Source organism: Aspergillus melleus (assembly GCF_016097325.1).
Source record: "Aspergillus melleus strain CBS 546.65 chromosome Unknown contig2, whole genome shotgun sequence".
In the NCBI taxonomy this organism is placed as follows: domain Eukaryota; kingdom Fungi; phylum Ascomycota; class Eurotiomycetes; order Eurotiales; family Aspergillaceae; genus Aspergillus; species Aspergillus melleus.
This window is the reverse complement of record NW_025763371.1, coordinates 45,034-60,941: the sequence shown is the minus strand read 5'-3', so window position 1 is coordinate 60,941 and position 15,908 is coordinate 45,034. Positions and strand designations below refer to the sequence as shown.

Here is a 15,908-nt window from a genome sequence, read left to right as displayed (position 1 = left end):
CTAAATCAGAGTGGTTATCGACATCTGTGTTTTCTAGGGAACATTGCCTTCCCTGTTGTTGGCAGTCTCTTGTTCCTGCGACCTTAAAGATATAGTAGTAGATGCATGGATATATCTTTGTTAGGCGAAAGTGTGATACTCTTGCTACTACTATGACCACACAAACAAAGAGGAGAAAAAAAAAAGAAAAAAAAAAGGAACAATCCTAAAAGCAGGAGCTGCTATTAGCAGGAGAACCTTCCATTAGTTGCCCCGAAATTCGCAATTATCTGTTTGCCTTTATCATCTCTGCTCTCACGGTCGGCTCCGAGAGGATGGCATCCGGATAAGGCACCAATTCTCGGCCTGCCGATCCTCCGCGCCAAGCCGGATCAGGCACCACAAGGCACCAGTCTTGGCATTCACATGAGGAACTATTCTTCCCTGGGTTCCACTCCCGATGCTACCCTGTCGTTGCTATTTTTACAGTTGAGAACTCTGAAACGCACGCAAGGTTAGAGTTTGACACGGGTTCCTGACAGCCGAAGGGTCGGCGATCACATGCAAAGCTGGATGTGCCCTTTGGACTGTTCGATTGCATGGGTCTGACTGGTTGCAACTGATGTTAACATCCCAGAAGATAAGATATTCCTTATTCCGGGAATAGGCCACTAGTTAATGCTCAGACGAGGTTAGAGCAAAGGACTTACTATGGAGTAAATCGTACGGTTCATACTCCTGATCTACCCCAGCCTTATCTACCTCAGGGTAGATCCCTCGATGAATTTACCTAATCGGCTCGTATTCAGGTCTCAGTCTCAAACAACCTCAACTCAACTGCTCGGTTAGCCGATTAGACTTTGCCGGCCTGGTTTCACGGAATAACCGGATTTCAAGATGATTATCGATAATCTACTGACAAACAGCGAGAACTCTAGCCAGATAGGAGTTCCCCTACACTGGTACGCTAGAAATTCTCTGATCAAACAGAAAGGATCGACCTTCCGAACGGCATCAGGGGAAGCGCACGTGTCAATGAGAAGCTGTGGGATTTGGGATGTGAACCTTGCAGGCCAGGTCGGACGACGTATATAAAGGGAACGAAGGTCTCCTCGAACAATGTCCTACCAGCAGTCCATCCACTTTCTTCTTTCACCTGTCTCAATATCAAATACCTTTTACAATGATTGCTGGAAACTACTTGTTCATCGCTGGGCTCCTGGTGAGCCAGGCCGTTGGACATGGTCTGATTACTCGCATCCAGGGCGCGAATGGGGTCGTGATGCCTGGGTTGACTGGTCAGTTATCCTTTCTACACGTCTATCTTTGCCATGAAAAGAGTACTAACAAAACTCAGTGGTGGATGGAATGCCCCGGGACTGTCCATCCGCCGCATGCGGTGGGCAAAAGGACACCGCAGTCATTCGTGATCAGGAGATGGGGAGTATCAAAGCTTCTGCTCTGGGTAGAACCCTTGGAAAGGGTCCAGTCGATGCTGCTCGCGTCATTGATAAGTTCATGGGAACCCCCAAAGGCAGACGTGGCCATCCTACTTCTGCTGATCGACGTCCGTTCCTCCTTTGCCTATGTCTCCTTAACGAACTAACACTCATAAAAGGCCGACAATTGATTAACGATGCTGCAAGTGTTGTCACGAATGCTGGGGGAACAATTTTGAATGGTAGTTACTGGCTCCGCAATCCAATGACATATGGCATGGACTGAGATGCATGTAGGTGTGCAGGATATCGCAGATAAGACGCCCTTTGGCGGAACGATCAAGAGTAAGATAACCTTTCCTCCGGGAGAATGAATATTGAAAAGCTACATCCAGGTGCGCAATCTGCGGTCGACGATGCCCTTAGCATACTCCCTGGCCTCAAATCGGGCGCAGTCACCGCAACGGGCACGAAGGAGAACGGAATCCAGCTATACAGCGGAAAGGGTTCCGCCCATGGTCTTCCGACCGCATCTCAAGATGGAATCGTGACGATGGTATACCATCAGGTGAGGACCTAGTTCACTGCAAATTGTCGAAGGCGTTCGATACTGATATTCTCAGGTGAACCAAGATGGAGCGGGCCCTCTAACTGCCGACATTGACCCTTCCAGTGGCGGAACTGACCCGAAGGCGTTTGTTCGAGCCAAAGTCACCCAGAACATACCCGGGGTTGCAGGATTCTCTACATCAAGCACGATGGACTATGAGGTCAAGGTGCAGGTCCCGTCAGGTGTTAAGTGCCGAGGGAGTGTCGGTTCCGCCAAGAATGTCTGCATTGTGCGGGTTCGCAACACGGCCATCTCAGGCCCATTCGGTGGCTCGGCTGCCTTCACGCAATAAGAGAACATAGTCGAGAAGGGGGAAGGGTGACGGCATCCAGAGATTTGTCAGATATTTGGCTCATCTCAGAAGTTTCTCATTCTTCACTAGTGGTGCGGTGCAGACGAAGGTCAGATGGGTTGTCGACAGATTGATGGTTCGGCATCGCATATAAAGAAATTAATTCCGCAATGATAATGTTTGAAACCGGGTCTGAACATCCTGGGATTCTCTCTGTGAGTAATCAGTAACATGAAGGCTTCCAAGATCTGGATTTTGATAAACGTAGTTACCAGGAAGGGTGGCGAAAGAATGAAGGGAAAAACCATGGGCAACACCCCAGATACAGTCCCATCGTCAGTATCCATCTACATACACTGAGACATTGAGGAATTCCCTCCTCAATATGCGAGAGCTAACCCAACTCATTGATCATAAGGACTAGAATAGTAGTCAAACTATAGCCGAGAGTCAGTCGGACTTTCGCCCTGACGCTGCTTGGCTGCTTCCACCTGTTCTTTGGAACCCATGAGCCACTTATGGTCTACCCCAATCCGAGTTCCAATAGGATCCTCGTCACCCCAGAGTCTTCTATACTCCTCCTCTTCGAAGAACAAGGCGTTTCCTTCATGGAACCGTGCTAGGATCACGGAAGGGGGATGTCCTTGGCAGCAAAGACAGCCATTGTTGTTGTTCTTAGGCCGAGTTACCGTGCCTGACTCGACGCCATCTTTAAGAGTATCTTCACTGCTGCAGTATATATCATAAATATTTCCCTCTAATGACAGGTGCGCAAGTCGAGTGTCGAATGAGGCGTGTTCGGTGGTGCAGCGTTCCGCGGCGAGTAGGTAGAAGCTCCCAATGGTATCGAGATCGCCTAGACCCTCGTAACCAGGATGATTGACTAGTCGTCTTCCTTGCGGGGAGATCGAGGCAGTCAGACTAGGCGACAGGTCCACCAGAGCCTGCATGGACGCGTCGAGGTTCATTTTGGAGATGTCGTCAATGTGCCGCTGGAGGGCTGTTTCAAAGTGGGGGAAATGCATGTTGAACTTGTCTCTCCGAGAGATGACCGACTTGCCAGCCCTGGGAATATAAGGAAATGAAAAGGGACGAGTAACGCTCAAGACTATTAGGGAGGAAAAGACGTTGAGTGATAACTACTCCGTACACTGTGTCAACTGTCATTTTAGGACCTTAGGCAGCGAAGTCACAACCTCAGGCAACCAACAACTCATCCCCACTAGACCCAATCAGGACTAGAGGCGGTGATACTGTTTTGCCGCCGGCCGACCACCCGCGGTCCTTCCTTCTTGCTCCTTCCTCCCTCAACAATCCAGAGAATACGGCTGGAAAAGTGCGCGTACATAATTGATATCATCATGATCAAGTACAATAGAGGTGAGTAAATTAATTCAAGTACTATTAGGAGCTTCTATTAACCATGATCTTTAGAATTGCAATCAAGATGCCATTGCAGTGATCTGTACAGCCATCCGCTAATTATCTCCCCTGGTTTTATCGACACATACTATCCCTAGATCATCCTCGAGGCCCACGTTTACGAGGAAGCGTCGGCGGGGTCCAAAGCGCGGACGACCATGCTAAACGACTTGTAGATGCCGGAGCTGTCGGCTTTCAGGGAAGCCAGACATTCAGGCAGGGCGACCTTGGCGACGTGAATGAAGAAGCTCTGTTTCAGTTGCCATGTTAGTCACCATATGCACTACGCCAAAGACTGATTATGGCTGAGTGCGACCGTGGGCAGAACTTACGCCAGTCTCGTCGTTGACTTTGGTGAACGCGTCCTGCAGAGCGTTCCGCTGGTCCTTGTTGAAAAGATCGGCGTTGTCGGTGAAAGCGTTGTTTAGTTCGATGCCGTTCAGAGTGAGCTGGATAATTGTTAGACCGAATCCCGTTGTTTCTGGCCGCATAGGCACTCCGGAGGAGGAACCTACCGTATGGAAAGATTCGCAGAGAACAAGCTGGATGGCATCGGGGAAGGCAGCGGTGGGTTGCTTCATGTTCAGGTTCTTGTCTTCGGCGTGAGCGGTCTGGTTGTACGTGGAGACGACATCCTATCGAGCAAGTTCGTTAACAATGGCTCTTTTTAAAACGGTGACCAAATCTTGCCGCTTACATCGGCAGTGACAGACTCGGTCTTCGCGGCAATGTGACCGATGAGAGTCGTCGTGTACTTGTAGCCGAGGTCGAGCTCATGGAACCGCTGCTGGATAGCAGCGGCGGCAGAGGTGCCGTTGTAAGAGCCGGCAGCGGCCGAAAGAGCCATGGAGGAGACGAGAAGGAGGTTCTGGAACAACATGATGAATGGCGTGGTGTTGATAGGGCCTGCTGGATTAAGGACTGGCCTGGGATGATTCAGTCTGGCTTCGTCGAGGGCTAGGAGCCCTTATATATGTCTCTGCCTACGCCTATAGCTTTCGAACCGTGGTTGGGGCGACAGTTGACGTTGAGTCCCAATCTAGATCTACATGGAAAGTCTTCTCCTAGCCACAAGGCAAAGCCAAACCGAGCATCCTCCGTCCAAGAACCAGCGATTGTTGTGAGGGACTTGCCGATCGGGCGCGAATAAACTACACAACACAGTAGATCGCATCAACAATTTGTCAATAACCACGGGCCGATCTGATCGAGTCAGTCCAGACACCGAACATAAATTCCAATGGTCGTCGATCGATGAGGTTCAATCTTGGTTGAATTTGAGATTTCTATTTCGAGTTAGCAGATGTCGCCCAAATACCGAGCCTACAAGTCCTGTGAATGGTACCTGACAATGTCTATTGGCCAGGAATCGAATTGGGCATGCTGCATTTGCAGGAACCCCCGACGATCTCCTACATTGGGATCGTCGCTATGTCTCCACTGTGAAGACTTTCCGACCAGGTCCACTAGTGCCCGGTAGTGCCGTGCTGAAAAACAGGGCAGAAGACCCCTGAAGGTCAAGACCTCAAGAACATGGAGTGACTTAAGTCATAATCGACTTGACAGCTTCACTGAGATTCCAAATCGTCGTTGTAGATGTGGATATCGGATGTGCCAACCAATGCACCGTGCAGTCAGACCATCGCGGGTTGTGGATTCCATCTCCCGTGTGAACTAACCGGCACCCATTGAGGGTGTGTTCTTTTTTCTTGTGTGGGGGTGAGTGAGAAAGCACCTCGAGGAAAAAACAGACAAAGTACTCTGTACGATAGACAGACGAATACAGCAACTAAGTCCATAGTTACTAAGGCGTGGCAATCAGTCGTACTAGTACGCTCGCCTTGGAGGTGGTGGTCTCTGGACTAAATCAAATCATCCTACCTAGCTTCACAAGTCGACCAGAAAAATTCCCACCAGAGTCAAGGTGCGAGGGCTGAAAAGAGCCACTGAGGCGTGCGATCTGGCTCATTCCTTCCGCATTCGAATGTGCTTTTTTGCCTCCGATATTGCGGCAGCAAGCAAGTCCTACGATCAGTTCCAATGGAATTATTACTTAGAGTTACCCCCGGGCATCGATATTATCATGGCTCATGATACATTGCTAACTAGTTTTGCTAGAGTCTATATGTAATTTTGATTCAAAGCTGAAAGAAATGCTCTGCGTCGAAGATGGACTATCTGTCCAGGAACAAGGGTGGTTAGACGTGAATCGCCGTGCCGTTCTCCTTCTGAACAAAGTTCAGGAACACATCCAGCTCGGGGCTCTTCGCGTGGTTGACGATGAACACCGCAGGCTTTCCATACGGGGCAGCCACTTGGACAGTCTGTCCGGCGCGGTAGGTCTGGCCCGACCAGACGTGAGTGTAGGTTCGCTTGGGGTCGGTTCCGGGGAGATACACCTCCACCGACTTGCGTCCGGGATCAAGGACAGGCGCCACGTAGAGGTCCGATCCGAGATAGAAACTCTGGTAGCTGATCTCACGCGCCCGGCGGTCGTCCGAGTGGTAAAGCACGGGCATACGCAGCAAAGGCCATCCTCGGACCTTGCTGTCGGTGTCCAATACCCGGCGGCGATAGGGACCCAGGCTACGGAACAAGCGGGCGTTGTATGCATAGTACGAGTAGGTCGTGGAGTTAGTGTAGAACTGAGCGTTCACTTCGGGCACGTTGCCCTCGTGCGAGCGGAAGACAGCGCTAGAAACCGCGGCCAGCTCGCCCCAACGTCCGAGCAGCTCAGCGGAGCGCGCGATGGCCCCGGAGGAGCTGTTGCTGGTCGGCGGTGCAAAGGCAGTGGTGTAGCCGCCAATGTCGGAGTGACTATGGGCGTAACCGGACATACCCATGTGGCCCATGAGGGTTACCACCGACTTGATGCCGTCGTTGGTCGACCACACGGTCGTCTGATCTCCCACCCAGAAGAGGTTCATGTGTCGGTTTGCTCCGAGAGATGCAGAGCGATGGAAAGTGACCATTTCCGATGCAAGAGGCATTTTCTGGGCCACCGAGCGTTGGAAGATAGCCCAGTCGCGGGGGTATTGGTTGTGATAGAAGAAAGCATCCGACGAGACATTGGCAAGCCTCGTGTCGGCCGAGATAGGAGTGTACTCTCCAAAATCCCACATGCAGCCGGAGACGTTAGCACTCCAGACCTGCGTGCGGAGTACGTCGCCAAACCAGGCGCGAGCGTGCTCGTTTGTTAGATCCAAGATTCCGGCATCGATTCCCTTTCCGCTGGAGATGATCGAGGTTGAGTTGGTGGTGGCGTTTTGCACCATGTAGCCTCCTCGAGAGGCCTCAAGGAACAGGTTGCGACGATATCCATCCTCCTTCAAGCTCACGTTGGCGAGGAAAGGGTTGATGTAGTGCAGCGTTCGCACGTTGTGCTCTTCGCGCAGGCTCTGGACGAATTCGGTCCAGTGGGGATAAAGCGCGGAGTCAGACTCCCAGTTCCACCACAGGCGGGAGATGTTGACCTTGCCATACGGGGCCTCTTGAAGGTGAGTTCCGGACCTAGCACGGGTTAGCAACATATCTCAGAAGGGCTTCAAAAAGGCGGCCATACCAGTCTTGAAGCCACACTCCAGCCACCGGGCAGTTCTGCTCAAAGCCTTGGTTGACGATCTTCTTCACTTTGTCCTGGCCGCCCTGAATACCCAGGATGGCACCGTGATCCACCCACTCGGGCAAGGCAGGCATGCGACCGACGTAGTCCGTCAGCATCGTGATTCCCGCGAGCATATTCTCGGCTTGCATGAAGTGACCGCTGACCGACCGGGCGTCGTAGCGAACAGTGACGGCGGCGGGCTCGCGGAAGTCGAAGGCGGCATAGGCCGTGTCCTCCTCTCCCAGGTAGAACACGCGACCAAGGGTGCTGATATACTGAGGGATGGCGGTATAAGTCGTGAATTGGTTACCTCCGCTGAAGAAGCTCTGAGCATTCTCAATGGACGTGACCGGCTCGTCACCCCGACCGACTCCTTGCTCACGAGAGAAGATAGGAACGGTCTGGTTCTTCATCGAGGCAAAGGAGCCCTGGGCGCCGAGACCATAAAAGTCTTCCGAAGCATCGGATCCGAGGGTCAGGTAGATTCTTTCGATAGGTGCTGCAGCCTCTCGTTCAGAATCCACGGTCAGGTCAAAGGCAATACGGTCCGGAAGCTGTCTCGGAACATAGAAGTTGATCGCATAGCTGACCGATTCGTTGCCACAGTCAAGCAGGAAACCCTTCATGGAGACGGCCTGGCTGTGCAAGCCCCTGTCGTGAGAGACGTGCGAGACCCGGGTCACATTCTGGCTCTGACAGCGGTTGCGGTCCACGTTGGAGATTTTGAAGTTGCCGTTCGCATCGACAATTCTGTCCTTGCCTGCGCTTGCACTGAGGAAGGGTTGACCCGGCACGGTAGTGAGGATCGTCTGGTTGTTCCTATCGAAGGCGAGTTCCGGCGCATTGTCCTGCCAGGTTAGCTGGAAACCATTGCCCAAGGGCCAGCTGGGTTGCGCCTGTCCCAAAGTGGACGTGGCGAGCGCACCCAGGGTCGCCAGGTGGGAATAGGGCCGCATCGTAGCAGATATGGAATTGAGGATGATGGACCTGTGCAGTGCGGTAGGGGAGAAGCCTGCGCTCGCTGGTCTTCTTATACTCGATTCGTTCCTCGACTCGATCGTTCATCCGTCATAGTTTTTTCTGGCGATGACCTCGTTGTGGATCGCCTCATGGCCAACTTTCCTTTTTTTTCTGGTGGTAGATCCACCAGCGAGTACCTAGATTTCTTCGTTTCCTTCTCAACCGCACCGTTCTGAGCATCAATCGTTCGGTAAGCGAGCCATTGACTCGGTGGCTTCGGCTCACTTGCAGTTTGCTGCCCCGGATTCCCCATTGTTCACGATGGCAGCGTCGGGTGGATCCCTCGGCAACAATCTGGCAATGGACTGAATGAATCTGCCCATTCTTGACTCCGACCAGCGCCATTCTCCACCGAGCGAGCGACGATCCGGAGAGTCGCCGACGGCCGTACGGAGTCTGGAATACGCAGTAGGCTGGCAGGTGTACCGATTCAACAACCGTTACGGGAGCCAAATGCAGTTGCACCCTCATGTTCAGTCTGATCTCGCTTTCAGACTAGCAGTCAACATGACTGTATGTGCCTCTCTATCTTGACGCTCTCATGGGGACCCCATCGATGCCGTTCCGGGGCGGCTCGCGTGACGTCATGAATAATTGTGCCGACCGCGTGGAAGTTCTCTTCCCCCGAACAAAGTCTCTCAAATTGGTCGCTCTGGACCCGGGGAACCAGTCTCGGTCCATGGTAAACTCCTGATTGGGCTCGCTGTTGATTGCACGCACTAGAAACAAGGTAGTGCAGCACACTAACCAAGCATTTCCTCCACCGCTTCACGGCAATATGCTGCCTCTAGGCGAGCCCCCACATGGCGTCTGCCAAGCGCAATGAATGTCGGAAATATGCTTTAACGGCCTACCATGACGCTGAGCGGTCCATGATGTCAAGGAAGGGCACATTAAAGTGCAAAGTCCAACGAGTAGGAGAGCGGTGGACGAAGTATGGACGAACGGTGGTGGCCGACCGAGGACTATGAGTGAGCTGAGCTGTGACACGAGTCAGACTTTTCTGAAGAGGGCCCTAACAGGTGGCGCGTTCTGCAAACGGACTAACTTGGCTCGTGTTCCGTGTTCTCAGAGAGAGTAAGGTCAGACAAGAAGGGTCTTCATGTACTGATCTGACGGGAACCCTTCTCCTCGACGAACAACTTCCCCTGACTGGAGTGCCCGAGGACAAACACACGGCTGACACTATCGCAACGGTCAAATAACCAAGCCTTCAGCGCGGGCCAGGAGGGTCAAAGCCACCGCCACTCGAGATGAGGCTGACTACGGGGGCTCCGAGGCGTCGAGCACGTCGGCCGGTGTGTCGGCCTGAGGTCTACGGGCTCGTATCAACACGCCTGACTGGCTTGGCTCATATGCCTCATTCCAATTCTCAGGGCGGTTTAGATATTGGATCCTGCAAGAGCCACACGGTGCGATACCTATAAATCCACCCGTCAATCCCACCAACCTGAGAGAAAGCACCTCTCGACTTCTGTTCATCTTCGACTTTTTTGATCAACATGCAGCGCCCAATTAAAGGAATTCAGTGCGTCACAAATCCCAAGCAGCCATGTACCCATACTCACCGTGTGATATAGAGCCGGTGGCGACCCCAGCCCCGATATTCACCATTTCCGCCAGGATATCGTGTCCTTTCTCAAAGCCCACCCCGTGGGTTCGGAGAATATGGGACCTCCTCCCGCTGCCCAGCCGGCCATTGTGAAGCTTGTCAAGAGTAGACCCGCGAATGAGGTCCCTCCCACTGTCTATAACTTGCAGTGGGCTACACCTCCAAACAACTGTGCGGCGGCATACTGTGTTGGCTACCAGTCTATCAGCCTGCAGGGGCGCAATGTCCCGTTCGTCGACATTCCGACCGTTCCGGGCGCGGACCTCCTCTTTACCGGCGAGCTGGTCGGTTGCTCGCTGGTTGTTGTTGGCCGGAGCGATGGTATACGTGTCTACCATGACTCTCGCTACTGTAGCTCCGTTTTGTATGATAATGTCCGCATGGCCGTCGACTATTGCGACTATGCGGAGGAATACAACGACCCCACGCGTCGCAAGATTGCTGCAGCCACCACATGCATGCAGTACAAGAATGGATCCTGGGCGCTGTATGCGCAATGCCTGACGGAGAACACGGAGGATGCGAGGAATCTTTCTCCGAGTCAGATCCCGGAGAGTAAGCGGGTGCTGCGATATCGTAGCAACGGCTGTTTGATTACAAAGACTCGGTATGCGGGGCCGAATATTGCACAGGAGCGAGAAAATCTCTATCAGCTCCTGAAAAGGGTCGCTGTTGAGCATCTTGGAGAAGGGAAGATCCCCACTACGCAAGACGGCCAGTTCAAGGATTTTGATCCGAACGGGCCTCCGAGCATGAGTAACCCGGCAGTTGCTCGCACCGAGGCGCTGCGCAAAGCCATAGTCGACCACAATTTGGAAGGCCAGATTAAACAAAAGCTGGATTCGATATTCGAGGAGTCGAAAATGCACCCTCGTCCAGGTGAGATCATCTCTTGAAGAGGTCTCGATACACTCAATTTAGCTTGACTGACGATTGACCATTGTCCAGCTGACCCTAATCTGGATTTGCACAAGCAATGGGAACGGCAGGATTTAGCCTTTCACGAATTTCTCAAGGCGATGAGCGACAGTAAAAGCACCGACGCCACCTTCCTTTGGCTGAAGATGAAAGAGAGTCAAGGTCTACAGGCTGTCGTTGGACCATGATAGCATCCCACCATTCGGGCGTGCCATCTTGCAGGCACCATCACGGCCGGCTACTTTGATCCTTTAGCTTAACACTATTTCTTTAACATAATGGGACAGCGAACGGTCGGGACAGCAAGCCCTCTTTTCCCGATATAGCTTTCCCTCAAGACAAATTAGGATCGAAATACGTGTTAAACATTCCCACATTCTTTGAAGATGGCTTTTTGCGTGTATAAAACTAATATTAAATACCTCATTAAGAATCGAGAAGAAAAGAAAAGGGAAGAAAAAATAGAAGCCCCTTCGTAATCTTAGCTGCGCTGTAGCGAAAACCGTAGTAACATGTCTATCAATTCCCAAAGCCCCTTAAATTGGGTACGTGGAGAATAACACTGAAATACTGACGCAAAACCATTTAATAATAGACGTGATCCATTTGAGGATCAATTGCCATGTCCAGGATTATTGTGCTTCTATGTTGACCGGTATTGTAGGCTTTTCAAGGCTTGGGGCAAGCAGCCAAAACTTTCGCAGGTTACTTTCTCCTTCAAGGCACCTCTCAAATAGGCAAACAATGCATTCAGTTTAATTCATTATTGACCAAAAATATGTGGCTTGATTTCTAGCTCTTTGGACCACTGCGGTGCACCTGGTCCCTGCGGAACGCCTGCAGAAACTCCATGCGATAAAGGTTCTGTAGCTTGTATCAAAAACCGGACCATGTATGACATCATTCTATTAGTGTAGCCAGCTGCTCAATATTTTCGGCGAATGTAGTCGTAGAAACGATTCACCGCGGAAAGGACCGGAATGACATTCGCAAAGTCCTAGGTGGTTTGATATAAATCAAGTCGTACGCCATGGGGTTTGGCACTAACGTTTGAGGTTCTATTATCGGACAGGCTTAAGAGGGATGACTGAGTATTTATCGAGCACCCTCCTTTATCAGCTGGCTGGCACTGGAGATCCGCCGAGCATTCATCCGAATCGTTACAGAAAGCACCGATATTATCCGATTTGAGCCAGCATCATGGGTCGCCCCTGTTCCATTGCTCCGTAACTGGCTCCGAAGTTTTAGGATCACATTTGCTTCAGCATACGCCCTGGGTGCCGTCCATGAGTGCGCCTCCACCGGAGACTGGCTTGGGGGCTGCGCATCCGCCGTGTTCCCAGTCACTTGGCTGATACTCGAATTCCGACGGGCAGTCATCCGCCTTGTTGCAGAAGGCGCCTATATTGCCGGATTTCAGCCAGCACCATGGATCGCCCTCGAAATATTCGTCATTCACAGGTTTCGAGGTCTTCGGGTCACATTTCTTCCAACAGACGCCCTGCGTGCCGTCCATGATGGCACAGCCGTCTGCCGCGACTGGATTCGGCGGGTTCGAGCCGGTAGTAGTCATCGAGGGAGGCTTTGTGATGCTGGTAGTGGTAGGTTTTGTGCCGCCGCTCATGGCTGCTTCGTTCCAGGCGGATAATTTCGACGTCAGACTGGACCGTATCTCCGTCCAGAGCTTGCTCCCCGTGGACTTTGCGTTGAAGTACCCCTCCTGCTGGGTTATCGTGTTGGAATCGGGGTAGGTGGTGGTGGTCGTTGTCGCCTCGACTCCGCACGCGGTGATTGTTCGACGGGCAGTCGAAGTGGTGGTGGTTGTGCCCCCGGCGTTGAGCCTTGACGGCTCCACGTACTCGGTACACTAGGGAGCCGTGTTGTCCGAGTCGCAGGCGTCCTGGTCGCCGCCAGGCGTGCAACCTTTGCCCGTGCAAACGCCGTACTGGCAGTTTCTCCCCGTGCAGGTCACGATACGGCACTTCGGCCCGGAGTAGGCGTGGTTCGAACCACAGTCCTGCCCGACGCAGCCAAACGAGAAGCAGCTGAGACCAAAGCAGAAGCCGAGACCATTGCAGCCAGGCCCCGCGCCGCCCCGCGACGATGCAGTCGGATCCGGAGCAGTGGCCGTTGGTGCCGCAGTCGTCGCCGCTGCAGCCGACGGGATGACAGTTGCCCCCGGAGCAGATTTTCTTGTCGCAGTCGTCGCCCTCGCAGCCAACGTACATACACAATCCGCCCCTGCACTTCCCGTTCTCACAATCGGGCCCTCGACAGCCCGGTTTGCCCGGGGGATCAGGGTCCTGCGGGTCGTAGAAGTCCTTTCCCGCCATCTGAGCAATCCCGCGCGCACGGCCCGTCGCAGAAAAGGCGGCATCGCTGGCCGCACCCGCTGGTGCAAAGGGGGCCCGGAGGGCCGGAGGTGAACGAGACGGTGGGGAAAGGGGTTTGATCGTCATCATTAGTGCTCCATGGGTAGGGCGGCGGCGTTATTGACCGAAACACTGGGGTCGGTGTTACCCCCGGGGTGGTCAAGTCGGTGTTGATGTCATTTGTAATGCGGAACGGTGGAGGCAGGATGCTGCTTGATACCTAGTCTGTAAACGGGATTTTGGGGCCGAGTGCTGGTAATATTCCAGTTCCAGGCGTCGATCGCCGTGGTAGTCACCGGCGGCACGGTCAACGTAGTGGTTTGAATTGTACAAGAGTATCCTATCGAGGTGGATACGACGCCTTCTTCGAGAGTAGTCGCCGTTGTTGTGACCCATACGACCTCTAGTGAGGTTTTATACAGCTCAAAAGAGATCGTCGTGGCGGAGGACAGGGTTATGGGAGGAAAGATGAAGTTGCACGGAGGAATACAGCGGATGGTAGGATACTTCTGCGAGAAGGTGTCCTGTCCGATGAAGACATTTCCAGAGCCACTATCCGAGCCATCGGGAGTAGCTCTGTCCATCTCCGCATCTGGATCTATGTTACCCAGATCGGACAGGGTTCCTGGGCCTCCAATATCTAATGCCCAGGCAAAAGTGCCGCCGAGACACAGGGAATTCGCAAAATCCCGTTTCTGAAGAAGGGTTTCGGCGTCGTCGTATCCCACTCTGTCGGAGTAAGCTACAATCTATGACCTCCCAATGCGCGATGCAAGACCTATCACTGGTTTCGGTTCCAGGTAATCCACTTGACCCCGGCGTCGGCGTCATATTGTACTTCTGGGGAGTACAGGTCTTTGATCCGGGCAATTTCGTAGTTCGACAGTATCCCACTGGTCAATGTGCACCGTCCGGGGTTAGCTCTTTCGTTATTACTTCCAAGAATTGTGCTATTCGCAAATGGACATCCAGGTTTTGTACACAATGGGTCCTTCGGGGTGTAGGACCGACCGTAAATCCCAAGTCTCAGGAGAACTTTAGCGGGGTCAATATTATTGCGCCAGATGAGATCCAAACCATTAGCGACCTCTGTAGGCAGGTCCAGGAGTTAATAGAATACATAAAGCAGGTTTGGGGGTCCATTACTTGTCAGGTTCATGTGAGTATTAACAACAGGCTCGGTCCAAAGGCTGTTGCCATCCCATGTGCCGTGTATATCATAGGCCATTATATTGAACAAATCCACGTAGGGACTCATACCGGGAAGGTCAAACCCTTTCAGATACCCTGCCAACTAATTAGTATTCGGCCTGCTGCAATGGCAAGTTGGCAGAGCAAGTGGCCCCGTGCTGTGCTAGGACTCGACCAGGGGAGATAAAAAGCAGCTTAGCGCCAAAAGTGCTGAGCCGAGCATACTTAGTGAGTCAGTGAGGAAGAGCCTGTCCAGTCTTTAGGTACCAGATCATGCAATCCCTTCGGAGAATCATGAGATGCTCTTTATAGCGCTTCCAGTCCAGACTGGCGTGGGAAATTGAAGTCCCATCAAGCGGCCGAAGCGTGACATGCAATATCAGGAGCCGCAGAAAATTCCTTCATCTCTTGGAAGAAAAGTACATCGAGACCTTTCCTGTGATTGTGTGATAGGGAATGAGAGCTGCAGGTACCACTAGCCGTGCACACTAGCGCGTTCAACTAGTAGATGGCGGCGGGCGGCACCAAAAAGAACGATGTAACTCCGACAATGATGGTTTTAAATGAAGACCAAGACATCAAACTACCGTAAGCACTTACATAGACCGGGGTCGTCAGCCCGAAAGACCCGCCAGGAGAAGGATGCCAGTCTCCCGTGTTGCAGTGAGGTAATTTTGTCTGTAAAGATACCAATAAGTGTTATCAAGTCCTTCGGTTTGAGCTAGTAATTGGATGGGATCTGATTTACTTGACCTCAATCAGCTCCGAGGCTGCCAGGGCCATGTGATTCCTCGGCGTATAAGAGGGAGTAAAGACCGGACAGGGCACAATGCTTGATTAGGGACGAAAAAGACCTACCACTGTGATTGCAAAATGAAGGACCGCGGATTTCTCGTGCTGTTTCTGGCAGTCAGTATCATATTATGCCAGGGTATACCAGCAGATCACGGTTATCAGCATCTTCATTCTCATCGATCTGGCCATGATCATGGTCCTGCCAGCCAGGTTATCCCCACGCATGGGCTGCAAGATGGTAGAAATGCCACTCTGTCCCCGCCGCACTTGAAACGAGCACAGATTGGTAATATGTGCACTGAAGACCATTAGAAGGTGACAGAATCTCTGGAGGATGCCCGCCACGCAGTATATCTTTCTTTTTGCTGCCATATTCAGTGATGCCGTCTTTTATTAACTGATATGTGCCCGACTTGCAGTTTGAGAAAATGAGCGAACGGAGCACTCATTTCGCGAATTGGCTGAGCAACAATCCCAGCAGCCCTCCCGTAGATATTGTTGCTTTTTCCGTCTTTCCTTCTCAGTGACCTTCGGACAGATTTGGTGGGCCTTAGAAGAGCCAGAGCGCAACGTGGAAGGGGTCAGAGCCATAAGGCGCCAGATTGGTAGGTTCTCTTTTTAACTGCCCAATTGGTCCCATTCTAACAGGACGCT

The 15,908-nt window shown here is 52.4% G+C and overlaps 7 protein-coding genes across 7 annotated transcripts; 2 read left to right on the top strand and 5 right to left on the bottom strand.

Moving 5' to 3' along the window:
• The first annotated feature begins 393 nt into the window (after positions 1–393).
• On the top strand, positions 394–2,547 carry LDX57_002848 (DUF3129 domain-containing protein). Its single transcript, XM_046084494.1, has 7 exons — positions 394–707; positions 789–1,277; positions 1,337–1,546; positions 1,598–1,660; positions 1,716–1,763; positions 1,814–1,986; positions 2,042–2,547. The coding sequence occupies exons 2-7, from the start codon at positions 1,163–1,165 to the stop codon at positions 2,318–2,320; spliced, it is 888 nt and encodes a 295-aa protein (XP_045940457.1). The 5' UTR covers positions 394–707; positions 789–1,162; the 3' UTR covers positions 2,321–2,547.
• Positions 2,548–2,757: 210 nt separating this feature from the next.
• LDX57_002847 (uncharacterized protein) lies at positions 2,758–3,345 on the bottom strand (the record flags this gene model as incomplete). Its single annotated transcript, XM_046084493.1, has 1 exon — positions 2,758–3,345. The coding sequence occupies one exon, from the start codon at positions 3,343–3,345 to the stop codon at positions 2,758–2,760; it is 588 nt and encodes a 195-aa protein (XP_045940456.1).
• Positions 3,346–3,860: 515 nt separating this feature from the next.
• On the bottom strand, positions 3,861–4,622 carry LDX57_002846 (uncharacterized protein; the record flags this gene model as incomplete). Its single annotated transcript, XM_046084492.1, has 4 exons — positions 3,861–3,992; positions 4,075–4,191; positions 4,258–4,377; positions 4,440–4,622. 4 exons carry the CDS (start codon positions 4,620–4,622, stop codon positions 3,861–3,863), a joined length of 552 nt encoding a protein of 183 aa, XP_045940455.1.
• Positions 4,623–5,845: 1,223 nt separating this feature from the next.
• On the bottom strand, positions 5,846–8,870 carry LDX57_002845 (uncharacterized protein). Its single transcript, XM_046084491.1, has 2 exons — positions 7,305–8,870; positions 5,846–7,252 (listed from the first exon to the last, which is right to left on the bottom strand). Exons 1-2 carry the CDS (start codon positions 8,300–8,302, stop codon positions 5,941–5,943), a joined length of 2,310 nt encoding a protein of 769 aa, XP_045940454.1. The 5' UTR covers positions 8,303–8,870; the 3' UTR covers positions 5,846–5,940.
• A 998-nt stretch (positions 8,871–9,868) lies between these two features.
• Positions 9,869–11,084, top strand: LDX57_002844 (uncharacterized protein; the record flags this gene model as incomplete). Its single annotated transcript, XM_046084490.1, has 3 exons — positions 9,869–9,894; positions 9,947–10,857; positions 10,927–11,084. The coding sequence occupies 3 exons, from the start codon at positions 9,869–9,871 to the stop codon at positions 11,082–11,084; spliced, it is 1,095 nt and encodes a 364-aa protein (XP_045940453.1).
• Positions 11,085–12,157: 1,073 nt separating this feature from the next.
• On the bottom strand, positions 12,158–13,358 carry LDX57_002843 (uncharacterized protein; the record flags this gene model as incomplete). Its single annotated transcript, XM_046084489.1, has 2 exons — positions 12,158–12,763; positions 12,843–13,358. The coding sequence occupies 2 exons, from the start codon at positions 13,356–13,358 to the stop codon at positions 12,158–12,160; spliced, it is 1,122 nt and encodes a 373-aa protein (XP_045940452.1).
• Positions 13,359–13,444: 86 nt separating this feature from the next.
• LDX57_002842 (uncharacterized protein) lies at positions 13,445–13,852 on the bottom strand (the record flags this gene model as incomplete). The annotated part of the gene is made up of 1 exon (XM_046084488.1): positions 13,445–13,852. One exon carries the CDS (start codon positions 13,850–13,852, stop codon positions 13,445–13,447), a length of 408 nt encoding a protein of 135 aa, XP_045940451.1.
• Between the last annotated feature and the right edge of the window lie 2,056 nt (positions 13,853–15,908).